At 33.8% G+C, this 19465-nt stretch overlaps 1 protein-coding gene across 4 annotated transcripts in view; it reads right to left on the bottom strand.

Moving 5' to 3' along the window:
• Positions 1-407: 407 nt before the first annotated feature.
• Positions 408-19465, bottom strand: part of LOC126859142 (nephrin-like) — a 219946-nt gene continuing 200888 nt past the window's right edge. The window contains exons 12-17 of one of the 4 annotated variants that reach the window (XM_050610159.1): positions 17480-17791; positions 13174-13518; positions 6612-6881; positions 5795-5886; positions 5253-5528; positions 408-4494 (exon numbers count right to left, since the gene is read on the bottom strand). In XM_050610159.1, coding sequence (XP_050466116.1) covers positions 4417-4494; positions 5253-5528; positions 5795-5886; positions 6612-6881; positions 13174-13518; positions 17480-17791 — 1373 coding nt within the window. In that variant the 3' untranslated portion in view covers positions 408-4416. Of the gene's footprint in view, positions 4495-5252; positions 5529-5794; positions 5887-6611; positions 6894-13173; positions 13519-17479; positions 17792-19465 lie in introns of all 4 variants that reach the window. The other 3 variants (XM_050610158.1, XM_050610157.1, XM_050610160.1) reach the window with 3 other exon arrangements.

Below are 19465 nucleotides of genomic sequence, written 5' to 3' on the forward strand. Positions count from 1 at the left end.
TGAATTATAATTAGCTGCTCGAAGACAGAGTCTCAGGTTTGATATATTTCAAATAATATGTTTATTGTATTTTGGTGAACAATAAAGATGGAATAATCCTATATGGGTGTTGCAATCGCTAAGTGGAGCTAAAGTAATGGAAAAATCGCGATAAATTCGAATTCTAAGCGTTAGCGTTTTATATGTTTGTAAAATATGGATCTATAATATATATATATATATATATATATATATATATAGATCCATATTTTACTCAGAAATAAAAAAATACAGCGCATGTGCTCCTTCAAAATCGTAGATAGTTTTCTCGGACGCGGAAATAAATTCATATTTATAACGTGTATTTAAAAAAAAAAAAAAAAATTAAAACTGCAGTAATGATATAATTATTGGCATAGGCAAAATCGTTATTTATTGAAATTTATTGAGCACAATTAGTTCTCCTTATATTTTACACAAGTAAATCTATATTAAAAGTTATTTTTGAAATTATGCTTATATATAGTATGTCTTAAGTTATCCTTCTTTTACACAAACACACGTGTACATATGCGTATGCTTGTATATTGTATGTGTGTGCGTGTATGATGTACGTTTTATATTTAACTTCATTCTTCTGTAATACCCACGACGCATACTAACAATACATATCAAAGTCTTATGTTACACTGGCAATATAATAATTATAGTTATCTGACAAAATACGGAATCTCTGATTTTGGCGCGCAACTACCGCCACTGTCTTTTATTCCCTTTTTTATACTTATTTCTTTATTATTTATTATTCCTCATTCGCATATGCACATATCATGAATTTTTCTCGCTATATTATTAACTTACAAAGTATTGTAAAATTTAGATTAGAAATAGAGCTCCGACTCATCGAGTCATTCGAACATGTTTGATCGTTGATTTTATCGAAAGGACAATAATCTCATCATTTCAAGTGAACCAGAAAGCTCGCATATGTCAGAACGCGTTGATATTCAATATTTCTATCATTTATTCGAAATGCAGATAGTTTTTTAATATTTATTTTAAAAGTTTTTTGTTATATGTTTTATTTAATGCATACACAAATAACTTTCGTAGCATAATTTAAAAATAGATGGCTACGTTTAATGCTAAAATGTATACGTCAAGAGAGAAAAATCATAAAAAAATATATAATGTTTTAAAAAAATATTCCTATTTTCTGCATATATACTTGTATTCTTTCAATAATTGTTATTTAATTAAATTAATATATAGTTAATGGTGCATTCTTTTGCCGCATTCTGCCAAATATGAAATCTCTGATTCCTCTAATATCTACATCACGTATAGTTTGAGACATTGAGCGGAATACAGCGGAATCTGTGTTAATCAATAGTGCGTTATATTACTTACTATTTCGGAAGAAGTGATTCAAAAAGACAAGTGATTAAAGTTTATATGCAAACAGAGTATTTCCCATATAATTACAAAATTCATGTAACAATTGTATAAAAATCGCTTATAAATTAGTATTGTTGTTCGAATTTGTACGACAGTGAGAACACAAAAGGTATCATTTACAAATGTTTAAAAGTTGAAAGGGTAAAACAATTGAAAGTATATTTTCTATACATTTTTGAAACATTTCTCTTTTTATGTTACATTGCGCGGCACTCTTTTTCTTATGGAGGTACATATTAATTAGTGAAATTCGTATTCTAAACTCGCAAACATTGCAGAGTGTTGTCCTCAATACAAGAAAAAATACAAATAGTTAACGCGCGAACGCCGTTCTTTATTACAATCGACACCGGTTTTAGCCACGTTTCGTTCTCGATAAAACGAATCGTGATCGTTACACTATACAACAACAATATCGAATTCGTTCGAACAACAGCTGCTCTCGCACAGCGATTTTATGAGTCAACTAGAATGAGAGCGATGTAAAATTATTTTCGGTCTTACTATTAAATTAAGTAAAGAAGAAAATAAAGGATTAATCCTTTTTTTATTTTTTCTTAATTTTTCTCTTACATCACTCCCATTATAAACTCATACGTCAGAGACGGGCGCGCGATTATATTATATTATAAATCAATTTCCTTGAATTCACCATATATGAATTGTTTTAAAGTGATCTAATGAATAGATAGGTTACTTATTGCTACCGTTAAATATGTTTAACATGAGCTACAAAGGCTATATTTTTATATAAACTCTTGATTGATAATATTAATAAAACAGATTATACGATAAAATTTAACGTTTTTTTAGAACACAATATTTTTACTTTCTTCTATAAATGAAGCATTGAAATGGAAACATCTGAATGTTTTTATTGTTCTTGTGCGTATATATAGAAATTCATTAAAAAAAATTTAAATTATTAAATAACTTAAATATATAGTGATACATTTATATACTAATTTTTTTTTAAGAAGCTGCTTTTCTCTTTTCGTATTCATGAAATATTTCTCATTTAAATATCTCACTCAATAAAGCAAGATAAAAAAGAATTCTTTTAAAAATAATTGCTAAATTTCAATTCAATATTAGTTTTAACATACGACGTACAAAGAAATCTTGAATAGAATTCAATTGTATACATATTTTCAGCACTAATTTCCGATCAATCGAGCAAACACAACTCGAAACAAGCCCGTCTCTGTTATATGACACCTACACACATATTACAAATCCTGCATCTTTGTTCCATTCACAATCAGTCTTCACAGAATCGCGCGTGACAAAGTTTGCGCGAGGATTCTTTACATTATCATCATGGCAGACATGATCACTATAACTTTTCATTTTGCTTCTCAGGTTTTCATCCAAATGAGACTGAAGCTCATAAGGATTCGTTACGTCGATGATCGTTATGATCCTCGGAATTGCGCTATCTTGCTTCATCCACCCCTCTTCTTCGATTTCTATTTCCGCTCTACTCTGGTAAGTCGTCTGACGAATAAAATGACCTATGCTAAAGTAGTACTACACAAGTAACGGGTAACTATAAAACCAAAGTGAAAAAGAAGGCATTCTTTCCGTTACCGCGATGTTAAAACTAGCACATCGCTTCTCGCTTGAGCATATATAGTAATAAAAATAGAAGGGTTAAAATGAGTCGAAGAGAATTCACGTTTCTTTAACTCTTGATTGTATTTCAATATTCTGTGTGAGAATAAAAATGAATGGATAATAAAATGGAAAGAAATTATTGTAAAGACATTCTCTGACAAGTGTCCGATGCACTACAGTAATAAAATTTCTCGGAATTAATTCCATTTCTCTTTTAATTCATATATGTTTTTATAATATACGTAATATAACATATCGGAGTCTTCGACATACGTTTTATTTAATGATAACATATTAATTACTTCAGATATCACAATTTAAGGATTTCGAGGCAATATAATTCTTCGAAATTATACATCACAAGTTTTAATGTTTTCAAAAATAAGAAATTAATTTCATTTATTTTAATCATAATGATTGGAATCTCTAGAGTTCTAATGATTTCATGTTTTATATGTTTCATTAAAAGTAAAGTTACTCTCTGCTTGAAAATATTCAATAAAATTTAGAAAATGCTGGATTATACGATCGGAACAATAATTGCGCCACTAACTTTATCCTACCAATCACACTAAATCGTTGCGTTCACGATCCACCGACATCATTTGATTTACACGCAGAGGCGAGCAAAATGCTATTTCAATTTTTAACTTCTAATTGCAAGTTAAAATCAATTTATTTAAATCAATTCAAGAGTAGTAAAATAAGATAGATAGTAATAAAAACTCTCTCTTGAAACGTTATTTATCTTTTTGAATATTGATTATATCTTGACACATTATTATATCTTGATTCAAAAAGAAGAGCGTCGTAGATATATATATAAGTTAAATGCAGAGAAACTCATAATTTTTAAAACAACACGCATCTTTTTATACGTAATTGTTGCGAATTTTTCGATAACATTTTTTTAACAACCGAATTCTGTATCATACGACGCTTCGTTTAAAAAAAGTGCATTCGCTCAACTTCGAATTTTACGGACGGCTGAAAAACAGTTCAATCCTTCCCGACTCCAACCAATCAACTATCACAAATCATTCGGAAAGCGCATATAATCTATACGTATAATATATATACTCCGCGCGATTTTATTAATTACTTTCATTGTCGAACGAATCCTCTATTTATATAACACTCGTAGTAAAGATCTAACAATTTCTATCAGGGGTGAGGGGGGGGAAGGGAAAATCGCGGCGCCTTCTTCGAAATTACTCCTCACTTAGCACGTACATAGATCGATGTGTGTATATATTCATGTGTACATTTTTTATTTATTTATTTTTTTCTTTTTGAGGGGAATACATTGAGAAACGTTTAGGAGTGAAATGGAATTGTGAATTACGATGTAGCTTACTGGAATCATGTCGTTGGTACGTTCGAGCAGGGTGGTGTGTCGGTGCGCCAGATCGAGTTGCTCGAATGACTGATCGTAGTGATCTAGAAAAGATATGGAATCGCAATTAAATCTTGCTTATCTCCTTGTTTAGCGAATAATGTTATTGCAATAACATTGTGTCTTTTCTCAATTCTAATTTTATGAATCCATCGGAATTTCTTGTGTACAAAACTAATTGTATTATCAATGATTATATTAACATTATTATAATACATTGTGATTATGATTATGATTATGATTACGTTATGATTACATTATAATCATATTATCAGCTATATGCTCAATATAGTACTGCATTTTTTGATTTGTACAGTATTTTCTGTACAAGTATAATATGTCTTTGCACAGTTCCTCCCCGCTTATCTACATGATAAAATATTATCACAAAAGGTTAGTTAAATATAAAGCCGAAATTGTCTATCTACAATTTCGGCATTTCTACTGTTAACAACTATTGCAATTTCAATTATTATCAATCACATGCATTTAATTACAAGCCGAGTTTAAATCATTTAGAGAGAGAGAGAGAGAGAGAGAGAGAGAGAGAGAGAATTATAATTTGAGTCTAAATTACTTGGAGAGAGAATTTAAACAGAGGACCTTTTTTCAAGTTGTTATCCATTATTGTTGAAGATCTTATACAGAAAGATTAAAAATCAAAGATTAAAAAATCAGTGCAAGAATTTTAAAGAATGTTTATACTGATTTTTTAATTATCCTGTATATAAATTTCGAATGTAGAATAAACCCATCACAAGGCTTGTGAACATTTTAACAAAATGCTTCGTACGCCTATTACCTTATTGTCGTGTCCGATTAATGGCGTTTCCGCCGTAGTTTCGTCGCTAGGACGATTCATGTATGGGTGTGGCGGTGGCACGTAAATCGGTTTAGAATGACTGGCGACTTGCGCGTAAATCGTTGGCTCTTGGATCGGCTGTCTTCGCGTCAAAGTCGACATGGGCAGCAGCTGGGGCCGTTGGATGCCGGAGATTTGCACGGACTGGTAACAATTCGGAGGTATTCGCCGATTTCCTCTTAGCGTTAATTCGGCATACGTTAACTCGGACCCCTGCTGTGAGAAATTTATATATTTGTTCGATATATCTAAATACAGATTTCTTTGGATCTCGATTAAATGTAGATTTACACGAGTTAGATTTTTTAATGAACTCTTTTCTTGTACTTTTTTTCAAAGCAAGCAAAGATGTTTTCTCTTAAGTATAATTATAAATTAATTGTATAATTAGTAATTATTTAAATATTAATTATATAATATTAAATGATGATTAGCTTATAGATATATGATGACAAAAATTACTGATCTCTTTGTAAACTTACATTGTTTGTCGCGAAGGTATTCGTATCCGGACGTGGTTGTTGTAATACATATCGTGGTGACGTCCCTTTGCACAGTTCCGCGTATGAATTTTCTACAATTGGACAAAATGCAGAGATTACAACTGATATGAATTGAAATTGCAAATTTCTTGTTCTAAGTCATTTCTTGATCTAACAATAAGAAATGTTCTTGCGTATTAACATATATAAAATTAAAAACTTTTAGGAAACATAATTTATTAATTATCTCTTGATACATATATATTGTTGAAAAATAAAAAACTTGACCCTTAATTTTATTATATTACACGAGTACTCTATTAATCAGATCGACTTGTTGCATATTAAAATATGCGAATGCATATGTAAGTAAATTTTGGAAAATTCATGATTGAATTTCGTAAAATCGATTTTCAATTATGATTGAATAATTGAAGAATTTAAACAAATTTATCTCTTCGCGATATTTGAGTTCAATAATTTACTTGTAATTATAGGAATATGAATCTAATTATAAATATAAAACTTTTATATATCTGTTAGATTTAAATAAAGAATCTATTCTAAAAGTTTTATAATCATCGCATATTGTAGCTCGTTGGCATTTCCCTCTTGTTAAATAATAAACGAGAGTTAATCAATATCGAGCTGATATTTGAAAGAGAATTTTGGCGATTAATAACGTCGATAACGGGAGCGATTCGTCTTATACGGAGAGAGGCGCGTATATACGTTCATCGTGCGATTCCCGGGATAAACTCTGATTCCGATCAAGGAGCATGCTGCAAAGTGGAGAGTGACAGGTATTCTTGCCTACCATTCGCGTGTGGTATTATATCGGGATTCTTCTCGAAGCTCTCGATGCTATCGGTGCTGAGGGGCAAGGTCGATGATTTGTCATGGGGGGACGAGGTGCCGGTTCCCGACGCCGCCAGATTTGCCATCCCGCCGTCGTCATGAGAGTCCTCCTGAGATCGGGGTCGATAGCGCAGCCTGACAGCTAGCACGATCACGAAGATCACCAAGAGCAACCCCGCTGTGGCTCCCACCACGGCGCCCAATAGTGGACCCGACAGCGACAGCATAACTGGTGTGAGGGCTGCAAATTGTGTTCAATTGTTTCACGAAAAAAAAAGAGGAAGGACAATAACGGAGAATGATCGAATTTATATATATATATCGCTTCGAAAAGAAATACAAATAGTTGCAATAATATTTCTTTGAACTTTACAATAAAGACATTAAGAAATATACCAATCGTTCGATCAAGAAACGATCAGAAAATGTTATAATAGTCGGAGAATATATTAGATCTATAGTTTTTTTTATTCTTGTAAAATTCTGCTGAAATATAAATAAAAGATTGAAGATTCTTTATATTTTTGTGCAAGTAATTCATCGGTTATTTAAATTAAAAAAAAGATGTTTATCGTTTCAAGTCTTTATCCGACATCGAAAACGAGATTTTTTTTTTTTTATTTCGCGTACTGTTAAAAGAACGTGTTAACAAAGGCCTGATGGAAAATGCATGAAACGCGACAAAGGAAATCGCTTAACTACGTCGCGAATGTTCTTTGTGAATGTCGATTCGATTATGGATAAAACATTTTCGATTTTTGGAACGCGTCTCTCTCTTATCTCATCGTATCTGTAAAATCCTTGAAGAATCTCTGAGTTTTTTTTATTTCAGTTCATACTTTGACTAAACAATTGACTAAATGAGGAAAATCGCATTACGTGAAATCAGGTTCGCGGGGAGAATCTGAGAGTTTTTTGTACGGAGAAAATTCAAAATTAGTCTTACTTAATCTTCCCGCAATTATTACTTACTGTTTGATTAATATTAATGCGATGAATCATTTTTTATTATACTTGCGGGAAGAAACATGTTGCGATATGAAAAAAGGGAAAAAAAAAAAAAAAAAATATACGCCTCGCGTGTCGAGAATATTCATGAACGAGAGTGTCACGTAAATTTATAAATGCAAATTATGACAAATTACGACGATCGCGTGAACTAATGCACGTGCTCTACGTAAGAAACACGATGCTCGACTAAATAAGAGGAGAATTGCTCGAGGATTCGAGGAAGGCACACAATTTTTTTTGATTAAAAAAAAAAAAAGAAAAAAAAAATAACAAGACAGAATCCGCATTTCGCTCGCGAGGATTTTACGAATTTTATTCTGTACAGAGATCTTCATTCGCGCGCAATTAAAGTCTGCGGAGAGTGTAGCTTGCAATGTACATAAATTTAACTCGGAAGTGCGAGAACGCTATATACCGCAGTATATCTTAGAAATATCCTATACGTTTCTGATACGATAGAAAGTACTCGCGTATGCCGGATATACCGCGTGTGTGGCATATGGCCTGTAAAAATTGGTTATAAAAAATGTGCACGTATAACGTTTCTCTTAACTGCGACGCGATCGTAAAGGCAGCATCGTTTGAATGTTCTACGCAGTGGCATTCCTGAGGTTTATCACGATCTGGCCGATTGACGGAATGCAATGAAAATTTATCACGTGCTCCTCGTATTTTAGAGACGATCGAACTATCGTGTGCGCTACTGCTTTTTCACCGCACCTGAAAAATCCACACAACTCTATATTGCGAAAAATCCGAATAATCATCATTCATTTTCGTATAAAAATAAAAAAATTTATTCTCTCTCGCGCTCCATAAATTATATAAATTTATAACGCTGCACTTCGTTCATGTACCAAATCTTATCGTTTTCCGATATGCAGAGTTATTATTGTTTGAAATGTAACATGATTAAAAAATTGATCTCAAATAAAATTCTTTCCTAGTTCGATTAATATAAGTAGATATTTAACATGGATAGATGAATTCATAGCTTTGCAGCCTTTTCAGCGGATGTTAAATTCGCGTGCACACCATTTCTGTAAGAGACAAGTCTTCTCGGGGTGTTCTTTGTCATCGAAAAATAATTCCGACCCCGTCTCCCCGTCACAAATACGCAGGCGACGAGTGTTTGCAGATCATACAACCGCATTAGCAATGAATTTGAGATTCAAATGCACTCCACTTCCGAACTGCTGCAGTACTCAAGTTCGAGGCTAATCAAAACCCACTTATATCCGCGAACTCCGTTAAATGAATGCCTCTCCGCTGGCTCGTTCCTGTTCCGGAGCTTCCTCTCCCTCTCTCTCTCTTTCTCTCCTCAATGTTCTATCCTCCTAAGATGATATTAAAGCAGGGTCAACATTCACGACTATCAAACTAAGCTAATGATGATTTAAATTTACGCCTCTATATGAAAAATGTATTTTGTCAGACTGCGCGAATTTCAAGTATATTTTTCTATTTGAATGCAATTTCGAAGAGCATATAGTAGGTAGGTAAAGAATACGGATATATTCATAGCTTTTTACGAGTCCATTTATATTAGAATAATATGAGAAAAGACATTTAAATAATATTAAAAAATACAATAGAGATAGCTTGATTAATATTATCTTTCGCGAAAGACTTATATCAATTTTTTTATTCAAATTTATAATATCATTCCGTAATAATAAAAGAAAAAATTGTACATTTTCACAAGCGATCAAAATATTTGTTCAATATTTTATTAATTGGTGTTTTTTTTTTAATTTATTGTTATGCATTACTCTCTTAAATTATAGATTTTTCTTGCGTTTTATGTAAATTTAGAGGAAATTAAAATATAAATAAGAAACAAATGTAAAAATGAATAAGAGATTTAATCTACTATATTCATATAATAAAAAATAAGGTGATATTAATATGATCTCGTTTCTGAAGTTTAGATTAATTTAAATTACATAGATCTTCCGGATTGTATCCCAGACTGTCTTACCGAACGCCATGATATAATAGATAGATGTGAACAAATCTTTGGTGCATGACTCGAGCTCCTCGCGCAATAATGTTTCGTGTTCCGTTGCACGCGTCACTTGTGCGTGCAGCTTTATTGTCTTCGAACTTAAGCTGCTTTCGGTGTGACCTTATCCATTAATTTACGAAAGATTAATTGAAAATGGTGTTCCTGCAACTTCCTCGTGTTACCCGGTAATGTTGCCTCACGGAATCTGCCTTATTCAGGAAACTTGAGATTATTTAACCGTAGCAACTTGTTACGTCAATCTAATAGCGATCATAGTAGAAGTTATATCATCGTGCAAGTAAATAAAATGTTAATAATATTATACTAACTTAAAGTGATATTATAATTAAACTGTGCTGTTAAAATCATAGATTATATGATGAAAGATATACATATATTTGATATAAATGTACTTTTTATATTTAAAACACTACGAAAATGTTAAAAAAGTTTTCTTTTCATTAAACAACAGATGGTTTAAATAGAGTGAAATTTTTCGTATTCTGTCAAAAATGCATCATCAAACTAAAATATTCGTGAATTAAATGTATCAATGATCAGATGTTACAGTAGCAAGTGATTTGACTACAAATTTAACTCTTCTGTTCACGACATAACCGTCTAAGGATCTCAGCGACGTGTCTCACGACGCGCTTCAAGGATGTTTATGTACATCACTGCATCTCTCGACAAACTCGGGAAGATCGGGCTCGGCCGCAAAGCAATTTCGGATGAATGCCCCTCGACAGGGTGTACATGCGCGAGCGAGCAGTCACCTTAGCGGTGCGCCTTGGAAACAACTTCACCCCGACTTCGCTCTTCCGTGTACGTGCTAACTGTTCGCAGGATGCGACCAGGTAAGCCCGACTTCCGCCCAAGAATACGGCGAGACCTTCGATTAGCATATCTGCGCCGTATTATCTTCATAGTGTCGTTTATAATATAACTATATATATATATATATATATAAGCGAGGAAAGTGTAATACAATAGCATAATCGCATTTAAGAGCGCGAGTACATCGTGTTTATCGGACGTGTTTATACAAAATACACTATTTGTTAGCGTAACGGAGACAAACTGTTTATGTAAACGATCTGCTGTGAGTATCGTCGCGAAAACTAAACAAACACGAAAGAAGACGAGAGATTATTGGATGTATTTATGATAATGATATTCGACAGAAGAAGCGCTTTTTGAATTTATAACAATGCTTCGTATGATAAAATTTGTTGAAAATATTAAGAGTTTAACGACATGAACTTATTCTATCTTATTGCATTTGAAGATACAAATTTTATTAATTTAATGTTACACAAAGTTTATATCTTTCTGATAAAGTTAATACAAATTCCTTTTTTAATACTTTTATTACGGATATGATATGAAATAGACACACACACACACACACATGAAAATATAGTATAACATTTTTTCAAAAGAGAAAAAGAGGGATTATTATATAATAGTTACGAAAAATAATAATTATGTAAAATCAGAAAATAATTAATTAGTATATAATTAATTCGAAATAACTGATTGATATTATATTTTTGTTCCGTTGTACATTTAGCATCTTTCATTATGTTTCGTGTTAAATGCGATTAATACACAAGTAAAAAATGGAGAAAATAATTTCAAAATTTCAAAATGTATTTATTAAACAAAATTGTACTTTATGTTGCTTTATTAAAATTTGATATATAAATAATTTTTACAGCGAAAAGTATTGCAATCAAAGCAAATTATCTATTGCGTTTAAGTATGAATGACAAATCACGCTTTTTTAAACTATTTTTTTAAATTAAATATAATATCATAATGATGAGAGAGAGAGAGAGAGAGAGAAAGAGAGAGACATAAAAAAAACCAGATACCTTTTTTCAGCTTGCTAAAATCTTATGTTAAAGAAAGAGATTATAATTAATTAGCATGCAAAACCATTAGAGCAATGCATTTCGATCTGTATATCTACATTTCTGTACTTTAAACGGTACATGATAAGAGAAAATTAATGAAAATACGCTTTCATATACACGTGCGGGAAAAATTTGCAAGCAAAAGCTGGAGTACAGAAAAACAAAATACAATAGCAACTAATTTAGAGGAATACATATTTATTAGTTTAATCAAGGAACAGACAAAATTTTGCCAGAACAATGACCGTAAAGCATAATAGAGAATTGCGCTCTTTTCACGACAACGCGAATTTGGCGCATGCAGATCTGACCGTGTCGTACGAATAGTGTAACAATTTTTCTACAAGTCAATCGCGGGATTCCCAAGTGATTGCCTTTAATTCGACGGTTCAAATTCCTCTCGATGATTGTGGGTAAAAAAAAAAAAAATTATAGTACGTGTGCACAAAGTAAATATGCAAATTTCGAGATACTTCGTGATGAATTTCCCGGAATGTTGACACGTCGGGTGATTTCCAGTGATTGAACATTTTCATCGCGAACGAGTCGCGCCATGCGGAATGTTAGCTTGTTTCAACTACGCGTAGCACAATTTCGGATGATACGTTTTTCCGTCATAAAACGTTCGTCACATCCATTCTTCCATTAATTCAAAATATTGATGTACAAAAATATAGTATTGATTAACGTTTTGACTAATAAAGATAAAATTTATAATCTATTTACAAATAAAGATATTAAGATCCGTTTAAAAGTGGTTTTGTGAATCTTCGAAAATAAGATTCAGAATTTCTTCTAATGCTACGACGAGCTTAATAAAGATCAATAATTATCTTACGTAAAATTTTAGCAAATAGTGCTAGCTTGCCAGTTTAAGATAAACGAAATAAAAAAAAAATAAAAATAAAAAATAAAAAGTAAAATAAGCGATAATACGATTAATATACAAATAGCAATTACAAGAATCAATCAAAGAGTAAAACAAAACAAAACAAGCAAAGAATAAAACAAGTAAATTACTTGGACAAAATATGAAAATTCTAGATTATCTGTTTCTAATAGAAAATTCTATAATATCTGTATTGATATATATACATACATATATATATATATATATATATATATATATATATATATATTTATTATGCGTCGGATTTTTATTTTATTTATATATTCTTTTTTCGTTATAAAAAAGAAATTTTGAAAACGACGATACCATCGAGTAATATATAAATTCAAACAATAGATATCCGAAACACGGATGAAAACGCACACCGGTCATCGCGAGCACGAATCATTATCCGTTCCAGATTCTCGCGATCGCGCGCGAAAATATTCTTCTCCAAGAATATTTCTCATCCAACCGAGACAATTTGAAATATATTAATGATAAGAATATCGATCTTTGTGGTTTGCTCATAACGACGACGACGTTGCTATTGCTTGGATTTAATTGCTTAATGGGGACTTAATCGCTCGCATCTTGAAAAGCATCATCGCGTCGGAACGCACAATATACAGAGCGAGGGGAGGGGGGGGGGCGGGGGGCAGGGAGCGAGATCCATTGTGTATCTGGGCCCTACCTGGGTAACGCTGGTGCTCCTGGGTATTACCCTCCGGTACAAAGTGCAGACTGTGGAGGAGCGTGGCGTCGCTCATGGCGTGCGCCGTCATGATCCTGAGGGACAGCACGAGGCCGGAATGACTCCTGTCGGCGGGCAGATCCGTCACCTCGAGCATACTCGGCGTCAGGCTAGTCGCCGATCCCAGCAGACGCCTGGTGTTGGCGTCGAAGACTTGCAGCACGTAGGTGGCCGTGTTCGCGTCGAAGTTCTCGCTCTCGGCGCAGCTCACTCGCACCGTTGTCCGGCTCTCCTCCCGGATCGTGCAATTCTCCGGCGAGGGGGGTTGCGCCAGTCTTTCACCTGCTACCGGAAGTGGCACAACACACCAGCCTCAGCCTTCGTCTATCTGACCTTCAAGTGCGTGGGGTGGTTTCGGGATGCCGAGAGTGATTTCGCGGGATTCATTTTATTTATACGTATGGCAGGAATATTTATTTAGTAATCGATGTCTCTATCTAATGTATGATGATATGCTGGTTAAATTGAGGCTAATATAATGATATTTAGTAGATTTATTTCAAGTACTAAACTATGGCGAGTTGTCACGTTTGAAGAAATATTGACAAAATCTTTTGTCAATGGCATAAAACAAAAATGCTCCGGTTTATTAATCTGAAATCAAGGAATTAAATAAAAATTTGCATTTTATTATAAAAAATTTAGTCCTTTTCTGCGAGTTTCTAAAATTTTATAAGCTCCAATTGTCATAGTATTTGAAAACAGATAAGGCGTAATTTTTTTTAGAATAAACAATATCGTCTATTATAATTACCAGAAATAGCCAATAAACATTACAACTGAATTAAAAGGAAATTTTTTAATCAATTGGAAGTGAAACATTTATATCCACGACATATTAATTTTTCTTAAATTCTATGACTGGTTGGGGATTGTCTCGAATTGGATTTATTTGTAAAAAGATTAATTGATTGATCGCGAAGGTTCTCAGCGCTTCACTCGTAATTTATTGGAGTCCGTAGAGGGATCATCAAGATACGCGCATCCAAACGAAGCTTAATCAATCGTAATATTATTCCACCGTAATGCGTACTCGCGTTTCCACGAGCTCCGCGATGACGCGCGGTCTCTTTCGAGAGAGCTTGATCACGCCGATGGATTTTCCCATGAAATGTGCCAATCGTTCGTCACGCTGCGCGCACCGATGTATTTTAACGCAAAACGTCAAAACGCAATCGATACCTGCCACTCATCGAGCGGGAAGAACCGATCCGTGCGCACATTTTTGTCATTTTTATCGTCTCGAGAGCTGCCATTCAACGACATTCGTGCAGTCCTTTAACACAGTCTATAGCTCTTTATATCGGGCAAAGTGTATCTTTTCCGAATGTTAAAACTGCTAAAAAAATTTGACGAATTCTATAAAATTTAAAAAAAGAGATATACAAAGATACACAAGTGACTATTACGGTATAAGATTTTTAGTCCCCTTTTCATGAGGAAAAAAAATCCTACATCCGTGCAATATTATTATTTCATCGAAACAAAAAATTACGCAATAATTCGACGAACCATTTAAGGAACACCTCGTAATAGTCAGACAATTGGATTTTCCTTCTTCGCGCGTATTTCTAAGTCTTGTTTTTTTTTTTTTTTTCGGACGATAGCGATAGGGTCGGATATAAATCGCGCGAGCGTACCGTAAGGAACGGCGATTTGTAACAAAGGAGGGTCAGCTGACGCAAAATACGGAAAGCCTTTTACTTTTAATCTGGTTTACCTCCCTGTCACGATCCACTGTGCGGCGGGCCGCAGTAGAGCGGATAAACGACGACGCCGACCGGGTTTCGCAGCCACCGCGCGCCGCCTATTAGCCGCGCATTATTAATGCGCGTAACGCCGTTTAACGTCCGTCTACGTGCCAGCCGGCGGGTTAATCGTGAGCAATTAGTTAGAAGAATGCGGCAGGGTCGCGCCGTCGCTTAAATTAGGCCGTGAAATTTGTTTAATGGGGTTGCAGCGTGAAGCTACTACCAAGAATAGACCTCCCGCCACGCGAACGAGTTTAAAAGTACAAGGCTATTTTGACCTAAAATGCACTTCATCTTACGTGCTGAGATATATAATTTGCGTTTAAATTATTTGAATCAAACAATTAATTAACAATAAAAATTGTAGAATAATGATTGAAGTCGAATTAAAAAAATATTATTGGCAAATATGTTTTGAAAAAGTTGTTTATCTCTTCATTTAAATTTATAACAGATTTCTGTGAAATAAAAATTGTATACGAATAATTTTATCAGCGAATTCGGATAAGCAAGAGATTTATAAAATTGCAAAATTTCGAGTAGAAATCACCGTAAAAGAAGTGCGTCTACTTTCTCGAGACAGTATGCATGTAGTGTTGATGCGTGCATCTCATTATCAATTATCTTGCGTATATATTTCGAGTCGCATATTTCTCGTCATCAACATTGTGATGGAATGCCTGAAGAAAGTACGAAACGGTCATTGATGACGAGCGATCTCATGCGCCGTATGTGCCGTGTGTCGATGTTATGCATCTCTAATCCACATCTTATAAAAGTCTGCTACACAATTTCGATGCAATCCTCTACACGAAACTCTAACACGATTACAGTTTTACATCACATGGCATACGAATGCTTTGATCGAAGTAAAGAGACGATACCGCCATTTGCTGAAATAACCGCGGATTTTCGAACAGATGAACGGATCCAATATCATCGTAACTCGTAAAAAAAAAGAAATGTGTTCTCTTCAAACGTGCACATATGTTTTACAAGAAAACTTTCATACGATAAACATTTCGCGTATATTATTTAAATATTTTCCTGCCCTTATACAGAATAGTTATGGAAAATTTTAGACGCGAAATGTTTAGATGAAAATGCTATTGATGAGATATCTTTTTAGGTAATTTACGAAAGTTTAGTCGATTTCATTTGTTTGTTTTGGACGAGAAATACTTTCAAGCTCTTTTATTAAAATTTATTACGATGTCTCTCTCACATCTTTAATCTAATTGCAATTAATTCTCCATTATCATGGCAAATATCTTAAGCAAATAGTATTTGATCCTCTTCTCCTAACTAAGGAAATTTAACAAATTACATGAAAGAGAAAGATGTTAATTATTACTTTATAATTTAATTATTACTCAATTATATTTCATATATCTAAAGGTCTCCTCGAAATATATTTCCACTATTATTATATTTAACTAAAAGTTGCATTTATTCGTTTTAAAATGGATCTCGTATTTAATGAATTGTCCTATGAATAAAATTTACAAGAGAAATGTTTAAGGAAATATGCGATGCAAACTGCCTAGATGATTTCGCGAGAATCAGCACAAATGCATGTGTATTATGGGCACAATATACTCGCGGAACTTTCACGCGGCCACTCAAAAAGCCGCTGGAATCGAGTTACGATGTTATTGCACGAGAGAGAGTGAGAGAGAGAGCGAGAGAGAGAGAGAGAGAGAGAGAAAGAAAGAGAGAGAGGTCAACGATATTCACACGAATTCTACGATGCAACAAGGCCGTGCAGCGTAGCGAGAGCAGTGCTCAAAATATTTAGATCGATTCATAAGCAATATCCGTCTCTGTACGATGCTTCCTTTATATGTTCCACTTTCCGGTTTATATTCCCGATGCATTTACGACGCGCTGTGTCGTTTTACCGTCACGGTAGCAAAGTATACGAGCGATATTGTTACGGTGTCATTGGCATGATCGGAACCAAAAGCCACTCGATAATTTACACTTTACAGAGTCTATGAGATATTGAAAGAATAATGTGGTTATGAAATATGAGCACTACTTATAGGCAAAGCCACTTTGTGGCTTTTGAGACGATATTGAATATAAAGTTTGTATGAAGCTAAATTTCGAAGATTCAAAGCCAATGCATGTGTAGAAAATAACTTGATAAATATTTGGGAGACACATTTGAATCAGTTTAAAAGTATTCTCTGAATTTTTTATATAATGGCCATATTAATACTGATTATTAATGATATTATGATATTATGATGTTAACGTTTATTATCATTAGTTTTATTATTGTCATCGCTAAATCAGAATTCCACTCGAAAGGCGAAGCTTCTCCTTGAAATTTCCTCCAATCTCTACCTGATTATATCGCACATCGGAACGATCGCATCGCTCGAAACTTACTTATGAATCGTCTGATAAGATTACATCGTGAACGACTTTTAATCGCGGCTCGATCATGATTCTCGGCACGGTTGTTTGGACGGTCGCGATGGACTCACCTGTTCGTCTCTCGGGCAGATTGAGGGTAGTAGCGCGAAAGCGCACGGTCTCGCTGCGACCCTTGGCGTTAGTGGAATAAACGGAGACCTCGTAGGTGCTGCCAGGATCCAGATTGCCAACGGAGAAGGTGGGCATTTTGCTGGTATGATTGTAAACAGTCGCTGGGCCGCCCTTGCTAGATCCGGCCTCACGGTTCACCTGCATGGTAAACTTTTGCGGCAACCCGCCGTCGAAGCCCTCGATGCACTCCACGTAAATTGAGTCGGTCGTCTGGTTCAACAAGGAACAGTTGTGCGGCGTGTCCGGACGGCCTGTCGAATTCGCGCGCGATTAGTTTCCGGCTCGATTTTGCGCGTCAATTACGACGTAATTAGCGAGCATAAACAAATGTTTAATTGGCGAATTCAAAGGGTATCCTGCGATACTGCGGAGAAAACCTGAGAATGCTGAAATTGACCCCACCGGTAATCATGGCGACGGAAATTATTAATTGATTATATTTTTTTTTTTTTATTCAAAATATACTTTAAAAGTTCTTTTTATTAATTTTTATGTATTTTTAGATTATCTGTAGAAAGAAATTTTAAATAAACAATTTTAATATTTTTATTTTTATTCTTATTATTTTTTAAAGAAAAGGAATAAATTTTCACACTTTTTTATTATATTAATTTATCTACAATTGTAGATTTATATTCGTTTGGAAGATCATTTCTCGGAAGATCTCTCCCCGTAAAAGAATTATCTTGGAAGATGTTGGGGCTTCCTGAAAAACTCGCTGACAATGCAACCGACTCGTACGCGCTTCGAGATTTGATCGTCTTTCGTCAACGAGCTTAACTAGACTCTGGTTTCTGTTCGTGCAATTACACGATACTCAAATCACAATGTCCCTTCTTTATACGTAACGTTCACATTTTAACGACGCTTTTTTATTACTCGTCACAGTAGTTTAATACCGAATCGAGTACTAAAATGCGTTTATCGCGTATCGATGCGTTCGCTTACAATGATTTGTCACTGATCTTTAACGAACAAGAACAGAAATCTTTTCACGGTGGAAAAATGGATTCATCCGCAAAAATGCACGCATGTCTCTAATCCGTTTTTGCGCGCGAAATTTTTATGCCACCGTCGCTACAGATAAAAATTGCAACAATATTTTTATCTCAATATTTTGCACGAACCCGGATATGCGAAGACAGTTCTTCGTTAAATTATATTAATAAGAAATAAATGAAACTTTGAAATATATATGTGCAAAATCGCATTAACGTATACCGGTGCAAAATTTAAAATGTTATCATATCAAGAAAAAAATAATCGTTAACTTGATTAAATGTGTTTAATTGGTTATTATTTCTTTAATTGAAATATTTAAGTATTTAAGTCACATACACTTAAATATTTCAACTAAAGAAATGATAATCGACTAAATGCATGTAAGTTATTTTTTTTTCTTAATGCATGAAAATCGAACATCTGTACAAAATATTAAAAAAAAAACAGCGACATTTGAATATGAAAAGTAGCGACGATATTTTTTTGATTCTCGTTAAAGTAGTTGCACCTATTAAACTGTTAAAGAAAAGAATAAAAAGTTATACACATATTTGTGTATTTAAGATTGAATGATATTCGATTTAAACTATGTGGCTAAAGTAAAAAATCAATAGTAAAAATAATCTAAAAAATCAATTTATCAAGAGATAATTGAAATAATTCAATTAAACCAATTAATCTCGAAATATGTTTTGTCGCTCACGGTAATAGCATTGTAATAGTTAGCGTATATTCCTGCAGCTACGATAACAGATGTGTGTTATCTTAACCGATTGGTTTACGTATCTATGTTTACTAAGGAGATCTCTCTTATCCCGTGTATTATTTCTACTTTACCTCTACATTAGCTTCTGAGATTACTAATACAAGATTAATTACAAGATACAGAGTAAGAATTCGAGAAAGCAGAGTTGAAGCTCTCT

Source organism: Cataglyphis hispanica, chromosome 2 (genome assembly GCF_021464435.1).
Source record: "Cataglyphis hispanica isolate Lineage 1 chromosome 2, ULB_Chis1_1.0, whole genome shotgun sequence".
Taxonomy (NCBI): domain Eukaryota; kingdom Metazoa; phylum Arthropoda; class Insecta; order Hymenoptera; family Formicidae; genus Cataglyphis; species Cataglyphis hispanica.